At 46.1% G+C, this 20,419-nt stretch overlaps 1 protein-coding gene across 2 annotated transcripts in view; it reads right to left on the bottom strand.

The window, feature by feature from the left end:
• Positions 1 to 2,186: 2,186 nt before the first annotated feature.
• Micalcl (MICAL C-terminal like) overlaps positions 2,187 to 20,419 on the bottom strand; it is a 46,418-nt gene continuing 28,185 nt past the window's right edge. The window contains exons 7-11 of one of the 2 annotated variants that reach the window (XM_036189272.1): positions 19,082 to 19,162; positions 16,436 to 16,529; positions 7,786 to 7,888; positions 4,913 to 4,986; positions 2,187 to 2,469 (exon numbers count right to left, since the gene is read on the bottom strand). In XM_036189272.1, the coding sequence (XP_036045165.1) occupies positions 2,285 to 2,469; positions 4,913 to 4,986; positions 7,786 to 7,888; positions 16,436 to 16,529; positions 19,082 to 19,162 (537 nt within the window). In that variant the 3' untranslated portion in view covers positions 2,187 to 2,284. The remainder of the gene's footprint in view (positions 2,470 to 4,912; positions 4,987 to 7,785; positions 7,889 to 16,435; positions 16,530 to 19,081; positions 19,163 to 20,419) is intronic. The other variant, XM_036189282.1, reaches the window with a different exon arrangement.

The following is a 20,419-nucleotide window of genomic DNA, read 5'->3' as shown; positions in this document are numbered from 1 at the left end:
TCTAACTCAGAAATGAAAACTGGAGTTACACATCTCTTTCTCAAAATGAGCTCATTGTTGTATATCCAATATTCTCAATGCCTGGGGGGTGGAAAAATATTTTTTGAGACAAGGTCTGTATATGTAACCTTGGTTGACATGGAACTCATTATGTAAATCAGGCTGTCTTTGAACTCAAAGAGATCCACCTGCCTCTGCTTCCTGAGTGCTGGGATTAAAGGTGTGTACCACCATTCCTGGCTGAAAAATATTATTTTGGTGATCTCTATACATTTTTATTACTATGAAAATTACTGCCTCAAACATCTTGGCATTATGCTGTTTATATGGTAATATCTTTGTTTTGAAAGGTCCTCACAAAATAACCTAGAAGAATCTGAATGATGGGAAATCACATGACCCACACCCACTACATATGCAAATACACACAAATAAATAGCCAGAAGATGCAGCATTTGTAGGTTAGTAGGTAGATAGGAAAATGTCTCCACTGTTTCCTAGTATTAGAACTGAACACACTAGAGGATTTGATCTTAAAAAATAAAAACAAAAACAAAAAAGAAAGAGAAGGTAGTAAAGGCAACTGCCAGACTTCAGTGTGCTGTAAAGGGTTGTGCTTAACTACTCCTCAAAACACTGGCCGATGGGGGCCATCTACATGCATCTAGATCTGGCTTATCCGCAGCCAGCTTGGACCATACAGACAACCTCTCAGATGTAAGCAATTAATGAGTCAACTTAGATTGAGAAAAATCCAGTCACCAGTTACAACCAACAGCTACCAAGCACCTTTGTCTAATGAAACATTTAAACACTCATGGATGGATATGAGTGGCCAGATACACATTGAAGAGTCCTGTAGTCTCTCTCATGACTAGTGGTTAAAGCATTTAAGAATTCCATAAAAGGAGAGCAATCCAATATTTTATGACAAACACATCGCCACTCTAAGGCTTGTCTTCTTTCATCCTTGTATGCACTGTCCAAATACTCAAGGAAGCCCGACTGTTGCCATGGCCACTCCATCCACGAACTTGTTTTTGCAAATTTAAACTCTCTCTCTCTCTCTCTCTCTCTCTCTCTCTCTCTCTCTCTTTCTCAATTTGGAGTTAGATAAATGGGAACGCTGTCTTCAGTTCTACCTGGAAGTCAGAAATGGTTTTGTCTTTGTCCCAAAAAGGTCGTGCACTTAAGATGACCACAGGTGACCATGGAGAAGTCGCCTCTCCTGGTACCACAGTGTGTTTTTTAGTAGCAGTATCAGCTCACCAGTGTTTTATCAACAATGAAAGCTTCCCTTTCTGCCGTCACCAAAGCTTCCTCAAAAAGCACTTTAAAACCCTTCATTTCCTAAAAGCACTTATTGTGGTCCAGGGCTAGAAGCGGAGTATTGTGGGAACAACAGACTTCTTTCTTAAGGTAGCGGATTTGGTGAAAACCAAGAACCCTGCTGGCATGAACTTAAAGTTTTATTTCCTTTTTTCTTTTTTTAAAAAAAAAATGAAATTAAGGCTCCAATGTTTTGTTCAACTCTCACTGCTTATGTATATTATATTAAGGCTTATAAATATACCTGGTAAATTAAATTCACCCTGGATTGAATTAACACCTGCTATATGAGTTACTGGCTTTATTTAATCAGTAATCTCAGGGTTTCTCTGCTTTCTCTGGAAACACAATTTAAATATTAAGCTAATCTTTAAACTGCCGCTGCTGTGTCCTGACATTTGGAAACTGGTCAGCCGTGCAAAAAAGACAAATATGGGCGTATTAATGAAAAGGCATTTCTTAAAAGTCTTGAAACATGTAACTCAATGAATTATAAAGAAAAATGACAAAGGCGGCAGGGAGGTCAAGCCTGCATGACTTTCCAGGGAGCAAACAATGCTGGTCGTCTGCCAAGATCACCTCCTCTCTCAGGACAACTGGCTGGTGCTCACTGCCAAGTTCAAGGCACTTTGTCATTTTTTCATTAAAGACGTTGGAAAAAATCTTGGGAAGCCATAACAGATATAAGACCTCTCAGAGATGTTTGTTTTTTGAGACAGGGTCTCCTTGTATAACGCAGGCTGGCCTGGAACTCACAGCAATTCTCCTGCCTCAGCTTTCCTCAGCAGGGATTACAGACGTGAACTACCATATGGAGCTCATATGAGAGGCATTTAATTTTTTCCTTCTTTCTTTCATTTCTTTTTTCTTTTTTAAGCAATAAGGCCTAAATTCAGTGCCTGGGTGAGAAAGTGTGGTGTTCTTGGCTCTCTGGCTCCAGTGGGGGAAGGGCACCTCAAGTCCTGCTGAGCTGACAGCCTCTGGAGAGAACAAAGTTTTCAAAGTGTTGGTCTTGGGTTCTTTCTTTGACCCGCTGTTCCTCCAGGGAGTCCACAAGCTTGTTTCTTTGCTCAATCACCTGCATCATCTCCTCAAATATTTCTTGCTCCTCCTTTAGATCATTCTCATCTTTCTGGCCCTCTAAAGAAAAGAAGAAGAAAAAAATCAGTGCTCAGGCAAGATTGGGGCCAGGGGAATTCTTAGCGTGGGAGTTCATAGTTGTTCTGGGCTTGTATGTCCTATGATTACGAGGAAGTGAATTTAACACCAGGAACTGCCCTTAAAGCCACAGAGGGGAGAGCCGTGAGCGCTTTGTGCAGGAGTCAGCTTGGATTTCACGTGTGCATTCGTGTGTGTGTGCCTGTGTATGTGCAGGTGCACGTGTTTGTGATATGTGTGTTCATGTGTGTGTGCACATGTGCATGTGTGTTTTTGCATGTGTGTGTGTATGAGTGTGGAGTGGGAGAGAAGTTAATGCAGCCACACCTTGTCAAGCCTCAACCCTCCTTCCCTTCCTGATTCTCCTGCCTCTATGTCCAAAGTCCTGGGATTATAGGCATGCACCATCATGGCCTGTGTGTGGAGGTCTAAGAACAACTTTCAGGAACTGGCTTTTGGGTTCTACCTTGTTCTAGGCAAGGTCCCTCTTGTTCTTTGCTGCTGGGATTACAGGCATGCACCACTATGGCTGCCTTGTATACCTTGCTTAACAGTGCCACATAATACAGCCCTATAGGGTTTCATAGACACAGAAACGGCTCAGCAGATAAAGGTACTTACTATCAAGTCCAATGACTAATTCAATTCCTAGGACCCACATAATGGAAGGAGAGGACTACCCCCCACAAACTATCCTCTGACCTCCACATATGTGCTGTGGCATCTGTGTGCCCCACCCCCACACATAGATAAATAAAAGTATAGTTTGTTTGTTTTTTTTTTTTTTTTTTTAAAGAAATACATAGTCTGTTGGGTATGGTGGGGCTTGCCTGTCATCCCAGTACTTGGGAGGCTGAGGAAGGCTGTAATTTAAGGCCAGCCTCAGCTACAGAGGGAGACCTTGAATTTGACACAGAGGGAAAGGAGGAGGGGGGGGAGGAGAAGGAGGAGGAGGAGGGGAGGAGGAGGAGGAGGAGGAGGAGGAGGAGGAGGAGAAGAAGAAAAAGAAGAAGAAGAAGAAGAAGAAGAAGAAGAAGAAGAAGAAGAAGAAGAAGAAGAAGAAGAAGGGAGCTTGTAAATTGCTTCCATGGGTGGGAGATGAGTTTGTGATCTACTACTAAATTGGAGCCCAGCTCTCACCTTGAACTCACTATTTCTGTTCACTGTGACTTGGTTCTCAACTCTTAAAATGAGAATAAAATACTTAACCAAAAGTGATGATGTCTAATATGTAGCATGCATTCCCAGTACCAGGTAACCCAGTAAGGCTGGGATAATGCTAGTTTTATGAGATCTAGAAGCATCCTTGTTTCTTTAGACCTGTAAGATGTCAGTGTAAGAAAGTCATCAGACTGGGCCCATGAACCCACAGGCACACTAGAGTGACTGTCCTTATGGCTGGAGCCAACAAATCCATAAATCACTGGTGAGATAGTTGTCTCATGCACAGTGCCCTGTTGCAGTCCCAGCCCATGCTAGCAGGGAATATTCTTATTACCATTTCTAGTGCCCAGCAGAGCCAGGCCTGGCTTCTCTGTGGCCCCAATAACTTTTACAGTTCTCATGTATTGTGATGACTGATCTGGCTATTGGTCTCCCCATTGAGTTCACAAACTCCCAGTGGGGAGGGGCTGGTCTTTGCCATGTGCCAAACCTGTTCTATCTTTTCAATAAGTGTTTGCTAAGTGAATGGATAACTAAGTAAATACATGGATACCATGGTGCTTGCTGGGCATGGTGGTATATATGCCTGGAACCCTAGCAGGTGAGAGGGTGAACGGTATATTGTTAATAGGAAAATCTCTCCTACAGGCTCATGAGTTTCAACACTTGGTCCCTACTTGGTGGTAGGAAGCAGAGATAGGACACAAAGCAGAGCAAGACTATAAACCTCACCCCTCCCCTGACAGTGACCCAATTCTTCCAGTGAGGTCCCACCTCCTGAAAGATCAGAAATCCTTCCAAAGCAATACCACTACAGACCTGCCAGACACCATGCCTCCCAGCCATGGTGGCCATGCCCCCTGAAACTTTGAGACTCTTCTGGTATTTGGTCACAGCCATGAGAAAAGTAGTGACTATACAGAGGTCGGAAGACTGGATGTTCAAGGCCAGCTTGGGCTATATAACAAGACTCCACCTTAATAAAAATACATTTAAAAATTAAATAAACTGCTTTATTTCTATCAACATATGGGATGAAGTAAATGTGACCCTCACAACTGAATGATACCAACTGGAGACCTGCTGGGCTTCTGGGGAGGTTGAGGAATAGGCTGGCTTTGTGCCCTGGTTTTCAGGCTGATGGCTGCACATGGGATGGGCTCTCCACTCATATCTGTAGCATGCCTCACTCAAATGTCCTGGGGGGGGTGTCTTCAGCAGGGGCCCCAGATGTGTGCCATCAGATGTGTGCCATACTCACCATCCTTGAGCATTTTCTCCCGTAATTTCTGCTCCAGTCTGCTCTGGTGATCTTCTAGTTCTAACTCTTGGGCCCTGAGTACAGGAAAACGTTACAGCCATTACTAGGGGAACATGTGGAAACATGAATGGAGACACCTATAGACAGTGGCCGCACAGCCTTTTTCCCTGTTAAAACTGGCATCTTCTAATATCTCTAAATAGGAGGCATTGCTACTGCTGGATTTGAGAAATGAGGAGACAGCGGAGCGGGTGATGAGGAAGGCTACCAAATTGTTCCTTAGGGTGTGCCTCTGTAGGGACCACCATCTCCCCTTGTTCATATAGGTCTTCCTCCAACCAAAACCTGCCCTCCAACATGCCTCTGCCCAGGGCACACACCCCGGTTGTCCTATTTGACCTCTATGGAGGAGAAAGTCCTTGGCCAGTGCTCTCTCTCTAGTGAAGCTGCTGGCTCTGGCCTGCAGCCACAGCTGGCCTCCCTCCTCCCCAAGACAGACTCTTGAATCCTTCATGATGGATTCTTGATAGGCTTTCTTATTGACATATGTTCAATTTTCTGCCCCCCCCCCCCCAACCTGCAAAGTGCTGGGATTCTAGGCTTGCACCACCCTGCCTGGCTATGGCCTATTTCTACAGAAATCAACTGAGTTCCTGGTACAAGAAGATGTTCTTGATAAATTTCTGTTGAAAGGACTTTATAATTTAGAGCTAACTCCACTGCAGACCGTATGGCTGCATATAAGGCAGATATGACACACACATTACTTAATTTCTCTGAGGCTCACTATACTCATCAACTAAAAGGAAAAGTCCAGAAGCAGGAGAGGAGCCCCCTTTTTCCTGTGCCTGGTATTCCCTTCCGTGTGGATGGAGAGCGGTGAGTGTAACTCCTGGCCACCTCCTCCAATCCCTCCAGTCCCCACTCTCAGGTAGATTTTGGAAAAATAGATAAGGCACACTCATCTCACTGTGCTTCTCTCCCAAGCTCATCTGTCTTCAGCAAGTATGTGTTCTCAAGTACCCTAGGCCTTGCTATGGACCTTGGTGAGATTTCACAGTGCTGCTGGCTTTAGGCTTTAGACTCCTTGTAGGTGGAAGGAGGGGCTGCCCTGTGTATTATAGGAAGAGAGCTTAGCATCCTTGACCTGTATTCACTAGCCTTTGGTCACAACACCATGTGTGACAACCAAACACATCTTCCTGGCCTTTGCTAAATAACCTCTGGGTATATCACCACCCCCTCTCCACCCTTGAGACACAAGGTCTGAGATGAAGCCTTTCCCCTAAGGATCAAGTAGGTTCACTTTTTTCATGAAGTAGAAATATCAAATTCTGAGATTTGGCTAGTGTAGTGGGTAGAGTAAGAAATACAGGTCCACACCCTAGAGTAAGAAATACAGGTCCACACCCTAGAGTAAGAAAGAAATACAGGTCCACACCCTAGAGTAAGAAAGAAATACAGGTCCACACCCTAGAGTAAGAAAGAAATACAGGTCCACACCCTAGAGTAAGAAAGAAATACAGGTCCACACCCTAGAGTAAGAAAGAAATACAGGTCCACACCCTAGAGTAAGAAATACAGGTCCACACCCTAGAGTAAGAAAGAAATACAGGTCCACACCCTAGAGTAAGAAAGAAATACAGGTCCACACCCTAGAGTAAGAAATACAGGTCCACACCCTAGAGTAAGAAATACAGGTCCACACCCTAGAGTAAGAAATACAGGTCCACACCCTAGAGTAAGAAATACAGGTCCACACCCTAGAGTAAGAAATACCGGTCCACACCCTAAGCTCCAGAAATAGTGAATGTGATGATACTTTAAGAGGGGCCTTTGCAGACATGGTTAGGGGCCTTAAGATGGCTACATTCTAGATTATATCAGTGAGCCCTCAGCCCAGCAAGAAGACTTCCAAAGTATCAGACAAGGAGGAGACACAGACACACAGAGAAGGCTGTATGACACAGTCACCACCAATGAATGCCCAGAGCCACAGGAAGTAGAAGAGGCAAGAAAGGAATCCCTGTGAAGAGTGTCTGGGAGAATGAGGCTCCCCCAACACCTTCATGTGGACTTCTGGCTTCCAGACTGAGGGAAATGTTCCTTTTGTTATGAGTCATCTACTTGTTAATAATTTGTTGTGAGCCCTAAACTAGTTAATAAGCTGGCCTGGGTTCTCATAGTCAGCCATTAGTCACTATCAATAATAAGGAAATATTTAGATGGTTTACTTATTTCTCACCTGGTTTAGAACCTGGGCAGGGAAGAGTGGACCCCCTCTAAAGCTCCCCAGATGAACACTCAGGGTTGGGGTGAAATTAAACCAACGGCATACAGAAGACCCCCAGCATAACTCTGGAGTTAGTGGTTCACTCTCAATGTAATTTTCTCCCTCCAGCGTGCTGGTGGGTACAGCGTCCTTTGTTTCAGAATTGTGTGGTGAACCAGAAGTCTTCATTTTGGCCATCTGACCAGGTCACCAACCCTTTCTCTAAGAAGACACTCACACAGATCCCAGACAGCCACCAGGAAGTGGCCAGGCAGATTCCCCATGATTCATCCACAGGCCAAGCACAGCCTCCCCATGGATGGTGTGAGACTGGGGCCCGGAATGGGCCGGCTGCCTTCTAGCTCCTGACCTGCTACTGAAATCTATTTTAGCCACTGAACTCCGAAGAAAGAGCAGACCACTACAGAGTCTTTCCACTAATGCCAGCATGATATGCAAGACACAAAATACCAATTTGCCTCAATCACTGTTCCGTATGCACAAAGAAGAAAAGCTCTGGGCCTCCTGCCAAGGACGGTGAGCCACCCGCTCCTGCCACCAGGCTGTTAGCACTCACTGTTATCTGTGTTGCCTTACTTACATGATCAGAAGCTCCGACTCATATCGCATTAATTTATTCTTCTCCAGAACCAGCTTAAACCATTCCTGCAAAAGCTGGGCTTCGTCCTGTGTCCCTGAATCTGCTTAAGAAATCAGTGGCAAATGGGTTAGATTGGCATTTCTCGCCCCATGATCAAACTGCTTCCGAGCCACTTTAGCGGGCCATGTTTGCGGCAAGCAGGGCTCGGCAGGAAGCAGCTCCTGACACCCTGTGGATACCTCAAGGTCAGGGGCATCACAAATGAAACCCACCTGTGCCTGCTCTGGGGGAGTCCTCCTGGGTATGGAGCACATGACTACTTCAATTCCAAGGTCACATGCCTGTGATGACTAATGTCCTACTACAAAGAACTCATCTCCTGCCTACTTGTGTGTCCATAAAACTGTTGTACGTTTCTGCATCTGAGAAGCCCTAGCTGCCTGCCAGTGACCTTTCTCATCCCATTACCCCTCTGTAAATCAAACTCTCATACAGAGTGCCCAGGTGGTGTGTGGTCCCTTCCCAGGGGGGATGCTCATACCACATTTGTTCACAGGCAGGTGATTGGCATTATGATTTTTTTTTTTCTGAAGAAAAGCCAAATGATGAAAAAAAATATAATTGGAATTGATTCTCACAGGAGATAAATTTGTATTCCTATATTACTACAGCATAGATACTCCTCTCTATTAAACAGAGGCATATTCGTGCAGCATGTGCATGCCTGGTGCCCACGGAGGTCAGAGAAGATAGCAGTTTCCCCAGGAACTGGTGTTACAGACAGTTATGAGTTGCCATGCGTGCTGGGGATCAAACCTGTGTCCTCTGGAAGAGTAGCCAGTATGCTTAATCATTGAGCCCCCTCTCCAACCCCTAATTCAAGATTGCAAAAAGCATTTTGTTCATTTGGTTTATACCAAAGTCAGGATAGAGTGATATGTTATGTTACCTATCTCAAGAAATTTTGAGAGTTCAGTGTATCTATTAAACAGTAGTGTCTGATAATCTTTGTGATTAGATTGACTCAAATCACAACAAAGTAACCCCGTCTGGAAATACAGAGGAGATGGGGGTAGGGATTGGGGGGCACGATGGGACTCTTGTACCTTTGTCCCGTGAGCTGGGGTTACAGACATCGTTACCAACCCTGCCACTTGCCTTCATATTCACTCACAAGGAACTCTGGCTTTCCACCATAGTGATGGTGCAATGGTGCTCCATGTTTTTTTTAGGTGGTGAGTTCTTTTCTTAACCCAGTTCAACATTTTGTGTGTATCTCATTAAATGCCATCTTGTTAAGCTGAGTGTGGAGGGGCACACCTGATATCCCAGCACTTGGGAGGCCAAGGCAGGAAGATTGACATGAATACAAAGCCAACCTGGACTACATAGTAAGTTCCAGGCCAGTCTAGACTATGTAGCAAGACCCTGTCTCAAAAAACTAACAACTAACCAATTAACTATAAATGAATTAAATATCAACTTGTTTGTTTTTTCTGTTACAGGGAAATCTCTCGACTATTTTACCCAACTGACACATTTCTTTCTTTCTTTTTTTTTTTTAAATGTCTCTGTGTGGGTGACTACATGTGAGTAGGGGTGTCCTTGGGGTCCAACAAAGGAGTTCAGATGTCCTGTACTTGGAGTTAGAAGTAGTTGTGAGCTGCCTGATATGGGTGTTGAGAACTGAACTCCTGTCTTCAGCAAGAACAGTGTGCACTATAAATCCTTCTTCTGTGGGGCACCCACCCTCCCACACACAGACACACACTACACACATACACACTACACACACACACAACACACACATACAACACACACCCACAGACGCACCCACAGACACACATATATAACACACACCCACAACACACACACAAACACACATACAACACACACCCACACAACATACACACTACACACACAACATACAAATACAACACCCACACCCACACACATTACCACACACACCCACATAACACACACACATTACACACCACACCACACACAATACACATATACACACAACATGCAACACAGACACACATATACCCACACAGTTTAAAAATAGTAAATTGTTAAAAAAAAAATCTAAATTCAAATCTCTTCTGTTTTATCATCTATCCAGAGTCAACTTCTAGATGTTTGTTTAATGTTTCTATATTAAGAAGCGTTTTCCACGATAGAGAAAACAGAAAAGCTGTGAGTTGAAAGTGCTGTCTCTCCTTATCGTCTAACGACACCATCTGCCACCAGCTCTGGGCTTCCCCTTCCTTGTCCCCAGTCCAAAAGAAACAGCTTTAAGGCACTATTTTGCTGTCTGTAGAGAATCTCTTGCTTTTGTTTTTCAAATTCAGTTGCTCTGCTACACGGATCTGCACAATCTAGTTAGGTTTGTATCCTGTATGGTCTAGCCTTGCTTCTCTATCTTATGTGTCCTGAAAACATTGCTCATGATGGACTTCCCTATGTGTCACAGTGGAGCAAACACAAGATGAACTGAGTCACTTAATTCTCCTCTATCAGTTGAGTAATTGGTGATTTGATTGGCTTTGGCTCAGTTTTTTAAAGCCTTCTGTTCTTAGTAGACAAAGTCCCTTTGGGGAAATCTGTAGATACAACCTCATGTAAAGGTTTACAGGTGTTACAGTTTGAACATAAAATGTCCTTCATAGACTCACGTAGTTGAACCTGTGGTCCTTAGCTGTTTTGAGAGGTTGCAGAACTTTTAGGAAGTGAAGCCTCACTGGAGGAAGTGGGTCACTGGGGGCAGGCCTTGAGGCTTTATAGCCTGGCTCCATTTCCTGTTCACTCTCTGCTTCCTGAATGCAGACGCCATGTGACCAGCCAGGCTTGCGCCTGCCTCTAAGCCTTCCCTGCCCTACCCTTTCCCAACACCATGCCTTCCCCACCATGAGGTTCTCAGTCCCGCTGAAAATACAAACCCTAACTTTATTGTGTCGAGACATTTTATCACAGCAACAGAACATTAGTTAAGATCCGGGGACCTGCCCTCCCAAAGCATCAAATCCAGGTGGATCTTGCTTTCTTAATTACAACAGTGGACTGAAGTATTTGTCTACAATTTCCACTTACTGATGGGCCCCTATCACATTCTGCCCTGGTGGCTTCTGTGAAGTTTGGAAAGCATTGCCTCTCACTGCAGGTATAGTAGAATAGACAGAGCGTGGACTTCTGGGTCACTCAGGCCTGTGACATTCGAGTCACCTCATCTGTCTCTGCCTCGTTCTTCCCCAGGTTTAGAAATGAGGATGCTGCAGACGGTGCTACCTTAAGTTGGTTAGAGATGTCACATGGAAGGATACACGGGAAATGCTCAACACAGTGCTTTGTGCACAGTAACCCTTCTGTGAACTGTCCCCTTGCAATAGCCTTCAATCATTCTTCCCATGCCTAGTTTCTAAAGGGTTAGTTTCTATCATCTTTAACACTCAGCTAGGTGGTAAAGAAACAAACAACAACAACAAAAACCCTTTGTCTTCTAACAACTTGAAACCACCCCCTCACCCCCACCCCCACACTCATACAACGGAAATGCCAACAGTGGCGTGGATCATCTACACAGATGGGAGTGTGTAGTGCCCACCCAGGCTCTTCGCTTCCTCTGTGCCCCACTGTTCCAGTGGTTGCTGCTCTTACACTCAAAGCCCTTCTTCCACGGGGCTGTGACTCCTCCCTTAGGGCCAGGCTCCAGCTAGAGGGGTGTGTCCAGAAGGCAAGGTGTCTTCCGGCCACCTGGCCAGGCCGTGTAGTTGTCTACCCTCCCTCCTACCCCTCTGCTTGGGTCTACTGTCAGGTTCTGCGCTCCTGAGCTCTTATGGCTCTTCTTAGACACAATGGAAGGATTCCACTCGCCATGGTGAAATCAATACTCAGTGTCTGGGCATGGTGGCGCCCCAGCATTTGAGATCAGGCGTTCAAGGCCAGTCCGGGGTACATGAGATTTGTCTAAAAAAACTAATCCCCCCCCACACACCTTTAAAAAAAAAACTGGCCAGCTGGTAAGATGGCACATGCCCCAAGCCTAACAGCCTGAGCCTTTGATAGAATCCATATGGTAGGAGAGAACCAGCTCCTGCAAGTTGCCCTCTGTATGCCATGACATGTGTGCCCATGCACACACATGATAAACATATAATATATATGTATATTATATATGATGTTTATATGTATAAACATCAATGTAATCCCAATTTTCAAAATCTACATTGAAATTATTTTCCTCCTCTTTTTCCTTCTCCTTCTCTTCCTCTTCCTTCTTTGTGAGACAGGCTCACCATGTAACCCAGGCTGGCCTTGAACTTCTCATCCTTTTGCCTCAGCCTCCTGAGAAGATTATAGGCACGAGCCACTAAGTCCGACTTCCTTCAAGATTCTTATATGGGCAAGCATGTGAAATTCATGGACTGTACATGTCTGTGGAGAAGGGAGTTATCAATGAGTGTGAATGAATGGATGAGCCAATGAACGGCGCTAAGGGTAGATGGCCCCTCATTGGGTTTCAGAACAAGAGGGACTGGAAAGGAAAGAGAAGAATTCATCCCTTTGACATTCTAAGATGTGACAGACCTATTTATCAAGTTCTTCACTGAAATGATCTCATTTATTCTATGTGTGTGAGTGTGTGTGTTTGTGTGCATATGTGACGGTCAGAGGTCAACATAAAGCATCTTCTCACCTTTCCCACCTGCTTTTTAAGACAGTGTCTTTCACTGGGGTGTGAGGCACACTGAAATGGCTGAACTGACTGGCCAGTGAGCCCTAGGACCCTCTTGCCTCCACCTCCCCAGCACTGGGATGGGGCTGCCACACATACCAAACTTTTTTTTTTTTAACCAAAGATGTGGAGATTGAACTCTGGTCCTTGGGTTTGCATGGTGAGCCCTTTCGCAACTGAGCCCCCCCCCCCCCCCCCCCCGTTTTATCATTTACTCTTTCATCTATCTCTACCATCCCTAGGAGGAAGGTTTATCAGTCCCATTTTACAGATGGGAAAATTTGACAGAGCAGGAACTGCAGAATGCTGGTGATGTAAGATTCATTCAGGAACACCTGACTCATTTCTGTGCTCTGTCCAGAATCCCTCACTGTCACATGAGGCAGGAAATTAGCATTCCCCTGGGTTCCTCAGCAACAGACAGGATGAAAACCACAGGGTAGCAGCCAAACTACTTCCCTTCTTCCTGGCTGGGCTGCCCATTAAATCATTCTTAATGTATGTGCTGCTGCCCTCTGCTGGCAGCCTCCAGCATCTGCATGGTCTTCGCTGTCCTTGTGAACGAGTGCTGGGCTCCACCAGAGAGAAGCCCAAGGTGGGCTTCTGGGCAACCAGCTGAAGTCAGCAAGGCTATGAGGGAAGGACCTTGCTCACCTACCTTCCCTGAGAATAAACCTTTCATCCTTTGAAGCTTTTCTTCTTTTGCCTTTGGATTCTTCTGTCTCCAGAGACGGAAAGAAAGCTCAGGACTCCACCAGACTACTTCATCCGCGTGGTAGTCTCTTGCCGGGCATACTGTGATCCTAGCATTTAACATGATGTAATCCTAGCATTGCCTAGTGTCTCAACTAGACAAGTGCCAGCAGCTGACCGAGCCAGGTCTGGCTATTCATGGAGGGTGGTGGGTCTCGGGGGTCCAGGTCACTGAGTATCCTGCTCCATTGGTAACTTAGGCACAGGGGACCACAGGGGTTCTCTACTGCCTTTGCCAAAGATACCCACCACATGCACAGACATCCTGTGTGTCTTGGTTTGTCCTTTGGGGTTGATGGTTAGCTCTCTGCTTTACTTTGTTTCCTTTTCCTGAACAAATTGGTGGTGGGGGGGGACCCCATGCTAGGGTGGGGTGGGAGAACTCATTTCTGACTGTTGGAAAAAAATTAAAAGAAAGCCAGAATTGTTGTTGGGACAATGAAGAGTTCATTTCACTCAGACATCAGGACTCTCGGGCTGCACCCTCCACCCTGCACCCCTGCACAGTCCTCTAATTCAATGGGCCTAATGAATAACTCCCAGGCACAAAAGACCCTTTCAGGCTGTCCCCAGTCATTACAGAGGGGCCTCGCCTAACTGTCGCAGCCCACTCCTTGTTTGCAGGCTTGCCTCTAAATTTGGTTATTCACAACCTTGATAGCTCAATATTATTGCCTAACTGTGATCATTGTCTAATTATCCTAATAATACCTATTAAATAATTCTCATTAAATCACTTGAATGGGAGCAGCAGAGGCCAGCTCAAATACAACTTAACCCAATAAGCATTGGTCATTCGGTGAGCGGCAGGCAGGCAATGTCTTCAAGGGACTCCATAGACTATCAAACCACAGGGAATATGACATTGCGCCAGTGCGCATGTCTTCGTTTTGATGGCCTGGCTTGTGGTTTCCTCTGAGACTGTTCTCTGTGACTTGACTCTTTTTTGTCTCTAGCCCCTCACTGATTTCCATCTGTTACCCTTACAAGGACATCAAAGGAGAAGAGGCCTAGAAACCTAACAGGGTAATTAATTTACTGAGAATGGAAAGGGAATGAACAGAATCCATCTTTTGGCTGGCCTGACTCACCTTTGACAACACTGATAGCTGGCCACATTTCTTTAGGTATGGCTCAAAATGGCTTCCTTCTCCTTACCGTTGGAGACTGGGGGAGATGTTCAGAACAAGCTTTAAACATTTGGGGTCTATAATTGAAGTTTATAGCAGGAAAGCTTGCAGAGGTAGGTATTTCCTTTAAAGCATCTTGTGAAGATTGGAGTGTTTTGTAGAATATGGGTAGTGTTTGTTGACTGTCTCTGTGTAGGAGAGACTTGGGTAGATGGCACTTGAATTCTCAAAATGGCCTAGTACTGTGGGGTTAGCTCACTTTTCAGCTAAGGAATCTGAGAGGTCGAGTGAGTGATTTCCCTAGGACTATGCCCCTCCAAAATAGGTGACATGTTTTTGTTTGTTTGCAGTGCCGGGTCTCAGACCCATGACCCCATGAAGCACACTAGGCAAGCGCTACAACCAGTTACATCCCATCACTGCAGAGTTCCTGTGTATGTGAGGGGATAACGGTGTGTGTGTGTGTGTGTGTGTGTGTGTGTGTAGGCCAGAGGGCAGTATAGGATCTCATTTCTCAGGTGCTGTCTACCTTGGCTTTTGAGCCTGGAGATCAACAGTTGGGCTTGGTTGGCTAGTCAGCAATTCCCCAGGGATCTGTTTGTCTCCATTTCCCTAAGTCTGAGGTCACAAGTGTGAGCTGCCATACCTGCTGAGTTCTGGGGACCAAACTCAGGTTTTCATACCTGAGCGCACCATGAGCACTTTACTAGCTGAGCTGCCTCCTCAGTCCAGCATAGGTTCCGTGACATCTGTAAGTCATAGATCTCACATGTCCCCCATCAGCAATGTGTCAGTGACAGCACATATGACACACTCCCTTTGCTGGCTTATCCTTTTCATTCCCAGGGTTCTCACTACAACAAGAGGTTCCTAAAGATGAATACTAGAGCCTCCTTGACTGGGGATATTATTACACAAAACACCAAACAAGGGCAGTTCCCCGACTGGAATTCCAAGTGCGGCTGGAAAGACTCCCTTCAAGCAGCCAGAGCAGTCATTATTGTAGCAAAAGTGGTCTGCTCCAGTCTACCCTATGCAGACGCTCTGCACAAGGAATTCCACCGTGGGGTCCAATAAGAAAAGGAACACATTGTGTAACACTATAAGCCCTGGCCTAGGGCTCTTTTGAGAAATGTGTGTGTGTGTGTGTGTGTGTGTGTGTGTGTGTGTGTGTGTGTGTGTATGTGTGTGTGTATGTGTATACCTGTGTGCTCATACATGTGGAGGTCAGAAGTTGATGGTGTGTCTCTTCCTCAGTCACTTTCCACTTTATTTTTTGAGACAAGATCTCTCACTGAACCTGAGAGCTTTTTTTTTTTTAAAGCTAGACTGATTGGCCAGCCAGTCCCTGGCATCATCCTGTCTCGGCCTCTCCAGAATTAGGATTATAGATATGTCCTGCTATGCCCAGATTTTCACATGGGTGCTGGGGATTTGAACTCAGGTCCTCACACTTGTACAGCATGCACTTTACCCATTAAGCCACCCCTAGAAACCAGGATTTGAACTCGGGGCTTTCCTTCTTAATCAATATTGCTTGAACATTGGAATATTCCTCCTGGATTCTTCTTAACTTCTGAATTCCAAAGATTATTCACACGGAGAGAAAGCTACAGAGGATGTCCAGAGGAATTTCAGATCAAACCAGCAGCTTCATGTTTAAAGTATGGGGCATGAGGCTGGAGAGCTGACTCATCCGTTAAGAGCACTTGCTGCTCTTCCAGAGGACAAGGGTTCGATTCCCAGCATCCACATGGCAGCTCACAGCTATCTGTAGTTCCAGTTTGAGGGAATCTGAGGTCCTCTTCTGGCCTCCATGGACATTGCACTCAATGGTGCACAGACATGCACACAGGCAAAACACACATGAAATAAAAGTAAATAAATAAAAAAGCATAAGGCAGTGGACTTCTGTGTGGACCTGTGCCCCAGGTGATGAGTGCTCTTTGTCCTCCCCACTCTGCAAGGCCAACGCCACTCTCAGACTCTAGACCCAGGCCTCCACCCACAGCTGCAGACCCGCCCTCTGTACCTGCTTCTCCTCTCAGGACCTTCTCCAGCTTCACACCCTGGATCTCTGAGGTCCTCTGCCGCTCTTCCACCTCCTCTAGTTGTCTCTGGATGGCCTGCAAGACCAAGAGGGCATGCCATTGGAGGGCGCTGTACATGTGGAAGCACACGAGGGGGCTGAGCCAGCTACTAGCTGTTGCCAGTGTTGTCATTGCCCCAATTCACTCAGCAGAGACTGCGAAGCTCCCCAGCTCTGGACCTTGGTGCTTTAGTCCTTAAGATGAGCCACAGAGCACAGCCTTTGTATATGCATAATTGACATCCACATAGGAGTCAAAATTGGCCTCTGACACGGCCCACCACACTGGAGTCCTGGGAGAGAGGCTGGCCAGGGGATCCTCATGAGTCCTGGACTCTGACCATGGGCTCAATGACCAGGGATGTCTCTCAGCACAGGCTAGGGGTGCTTAGATTCTGTTTTGCAGGAATGAGCAGCTGGCACCTCCTGAGAGGGAGACCTGGGCCTGCCCATGGGGACCGGTGTCCCTTTTTGAGTCATCCTGTATCCCACCTTAGTCACAAATGGCTCCAGTCCTGCACCACTGCCTCAGGCCCAAGGTGCTGCCACAGCAGAAGAGCCTGCAGATCTGTTACTACCCAGTTATGAAGGGGAACACCAGGTGCTGAACCTGTAAGGTTCACAAACTCACACTCCTGGACCCCCTAAGCACTCACTCAGTTTGGAGTTATACTTGGGTTTGAGTGGGCATGTTTACTTTCCCTACAAGCTGTTACTCTCTTGGAGTCTCTTGGGAAGGAAAGTTGAGCAAGGTCTTTTTTTTGGTAAGCTTTGTTCATCTCCATCATCTTTTCCTGATGTCAAGCACCGAGGAACTGGGAGGCAGGACAGTCCTTACACACTGCTGAACAGAAACAGTAAAGAACCATGAACCATCTGGGCAGGTGGTGTACCTGTCTGCTCCCCTCTCCCCATCTCGTCCATCCTTGAAATCTCCCCTGGAATCACAGGTGCAATGGTCAAGGCATCCCCAGCACCAAGAGAGCCAAACAGGAACATGAGGCATCACCTGGCTCTTCTTGAGTATTTAAACCAGAAACATAAATTAGATGGGAATTCTGCTGCTAACTGCTTGCAATTTCATGCCCTCTGCTCTGCTGCTTTTGGAAGAGGGTTGTGTCTTGATAAAGCCATCTCTTCTTGCAGGTAAGGCCCAGGACCGCTAAGGAAGGGGGGCAGTTAGGTGACTTTATAACTGACGGTTGTGCAGTTACAGCTCTGAAGTTGTGCAATAAAATGAATTGCCCCTGAATTCATAGGCTGGGACCCTGACTCCCAGGGTGACTATATTAGAGACAAGGTGTTTTAGGAGACCTCTGTTTTAGATGCAGCCCTGATCTAATAGGCCTCCTACCTGTATGAGTAGAGGAAGCTCTTCTTCCCCCTCCTCCCCCTCCCCTCTCCTCACACTTCAAAAAGACCCTGTGAGGATGCAGTGGGAAGGTGCTGTCTCTCAGCCAGGAACAGAGGCCTTGGCGGACTCTCAGTTTGACGCACCTTGATCTTGGTTCTTCAGCCTCCAGAAAAGAAACATCTGTTGTTTGAGCCACCCAGGCTGTGGTCTGTGGCTGTGGAAGCTTGAGCAGGTAAACAACATGCTCATTCACCAAAGGGCCACTTCCCAGCCAAGGGTGCTACCATAGGCAGTGAAGCCGTTGGAAAGTGGGGCCTCACAGAAAGAAGCTATGTCACCGTGAGTGTGCCCTTGAAGGGTGTGTGAGGAACTCTTCTCTCTCTCACTGTCTCTGCTTCTGGAGCCATGAAATAAACAGTTACTTTCACTCTCTCTCTCTATTCCCTGCCATGATAAGCTGCCTCCCCACGGGCCCAAAGCAACGGGGCCAACTGGCCATGGATTAGCATGACTGATCCTATAAATCCAAACAAACCTTTTCCAAAGTTAATTGTCTCAGGCATTTTGTTACAGTAGCAGAGAGCTGACTAGTGCACAAGACTATATGGCCATATAAAGGATACAGTAGTGAAAGTAACAGAGTGCTACATGCATTAATGGGCATGATTGTTCTAAGTTCTTACATACTAAAGTCCAACTGTTCTTCAAGACTAGGCTTAGAGAGGGACAACGTTTATGTCACCTGCTTCATTTTGTTCATCTGTGACAGAGACAGATCAGCTTGGGCACAAATGCTTGGAGTAAATCATCAGGTTAGGAAGTGTGAGGTACTTACACTTTCAACTAATCCTAAAATGGAGTCAGACGCCAGTAGCTACTAGTTTAGTAGAGATTCAGTCAAGGAGTTACTGGGTGACTTCTGCCCTTCCTGAGGACACAGCCAAGGTCACTGCTTTGGGAGAGTAAGGGCTTATAATGGCCAAGGCCACACGCCAGCCTCATTTTGCAGGACACAAAACTGAGCCTGGAAAGATGACTGGGTTGGGAATAGTTCAACCTCCCAAGCTCCTCACTCCAGAGTCCTACTGGAGATTGGACCAGGACCTTCAGAACAGCCTGGTTCTCAGTGGAGGGAGGCAGGCCTCTCCCTGGTCCATCTCCCCAAGTACAGATTGACTCCCAAAGGATTTCCCCCCCATGCCCTGGGCACACCCTTCACAGGTTTGCCTCCTGACCTGAGCCTTATGGAGTCTTTTCAATTCTTCTTGCTTAACCAATTGCTTCTCCAGCTTCCTTCTTCTTCTGGGTATCTTCTCCTATACAAACCCATGGAGAAGAAAAAGCCAAGACTGAGAAAAAGGGATTAAAGTTTACAAAACCTCACCATTGCCTTCTGCCCTCCCCATGCATGGCTCCAAGCCACCGCTGGGCTTCCAGCATAACAATATCCAACATAACTTTCTACAACGATGACAATGACCTCTATCTATACTATGTGAAATATGAATGCCACTATCCACATGTGGCACTGGAATTGAGCTGTGAATAAAAAAAATTGAAGTTAAAATTTCATTTAACTTCAGCAGCAGCAGCAGCAGTGGCAGCAGCAGCATTATCCTTACTATTTTGAGATAGGGTCTCACGGTGTAGCCCCGAGTGGCCTGGAACTTGCTAATGGACCAGGTTGTCTTTGAACTCACAGAGATCCACGTGCCTTTGCCTCCCAAGTGCTCCATCTCAGGGATGGAATTTCTTCTTCTAAAATTTTTATAATCCTAAAGATCTTTGGGAGGAAATCTTAGCCTTTATATCTTAGCCCAGACCCATAATCCCCTGCTCTGTGATAGGACCTATAGTAGTGTCATTTTCCTCTAAATGGAGACAAGTGGATCCAGATTCTGTGTTCTGGTTAGTGTTTTTTTTTTTTTTTTTTCCAACTTGACACAAGCTGGGTCATCTGGGAAGAAGGGATCTCAATTGAGGAAATGCCTCCCTCAGATGTCCTGTACATAAGTCTGTAGGGCATTTTCTTGACTGATGATTGATATGGGCCCAGTTCACTGTGGGGTAATGCCACTCCTGGGCAGTTGGTCCCAGCTAATCAAGCCATGGAGAGCAAGCCAGTAAGCAACATTTCTCCATGGCCTCTGCATCAGTTCCTACCTACATGTGCTGGCTGCCTTTAGCCCTTGTCCTGACTTCCCTTGGTGATGGGCTGTAAGCTCTACGCTGAAATAAACCTTTTCCTCCCCAAGTTGTTTTGGGTCATGGTGTTCATCACAGCAGCAGAAAGCAAACGAGGACATGTGGAGAAGGGTAGAACACAACACTACCATGCAGTCTACCGGAAGCATAGCCCTCCCCCAGGGTTCAGAGTGCAGCTCAGTGGCAGAGTGCTTGCTGAGCATGTGTGTGGTCCTGGGTTTGATTCTCAATGTATACACACACACACACACACACACACACACACACACACAATCTGTTCTTTCAGGAGTCAGTAGAACAGAGCCCAGGGTTGGGGATAGAAGGAAGTAATTGGGTATCTTCTATTTAAAACATATTCTAGCAATGCT

This window comes from Onychomys torridus, chromosome 1, assembly GCF_903995425.1.
Source record: "Onychomys torridus chromosome 1, mOncTor1.1, whole genome shotgun sequence".
Classification (NCBI taxonomy): Eukaryota; Metazoa; Chordata; class Mammalia; order Rodentia; family Cricetidae; genus Onychomys; species Onychomys torridus.
Note: the sequence above shows the minus strand (reverse complement) of the source record. Positions and strands in the feature narration are given on the sequence as shown.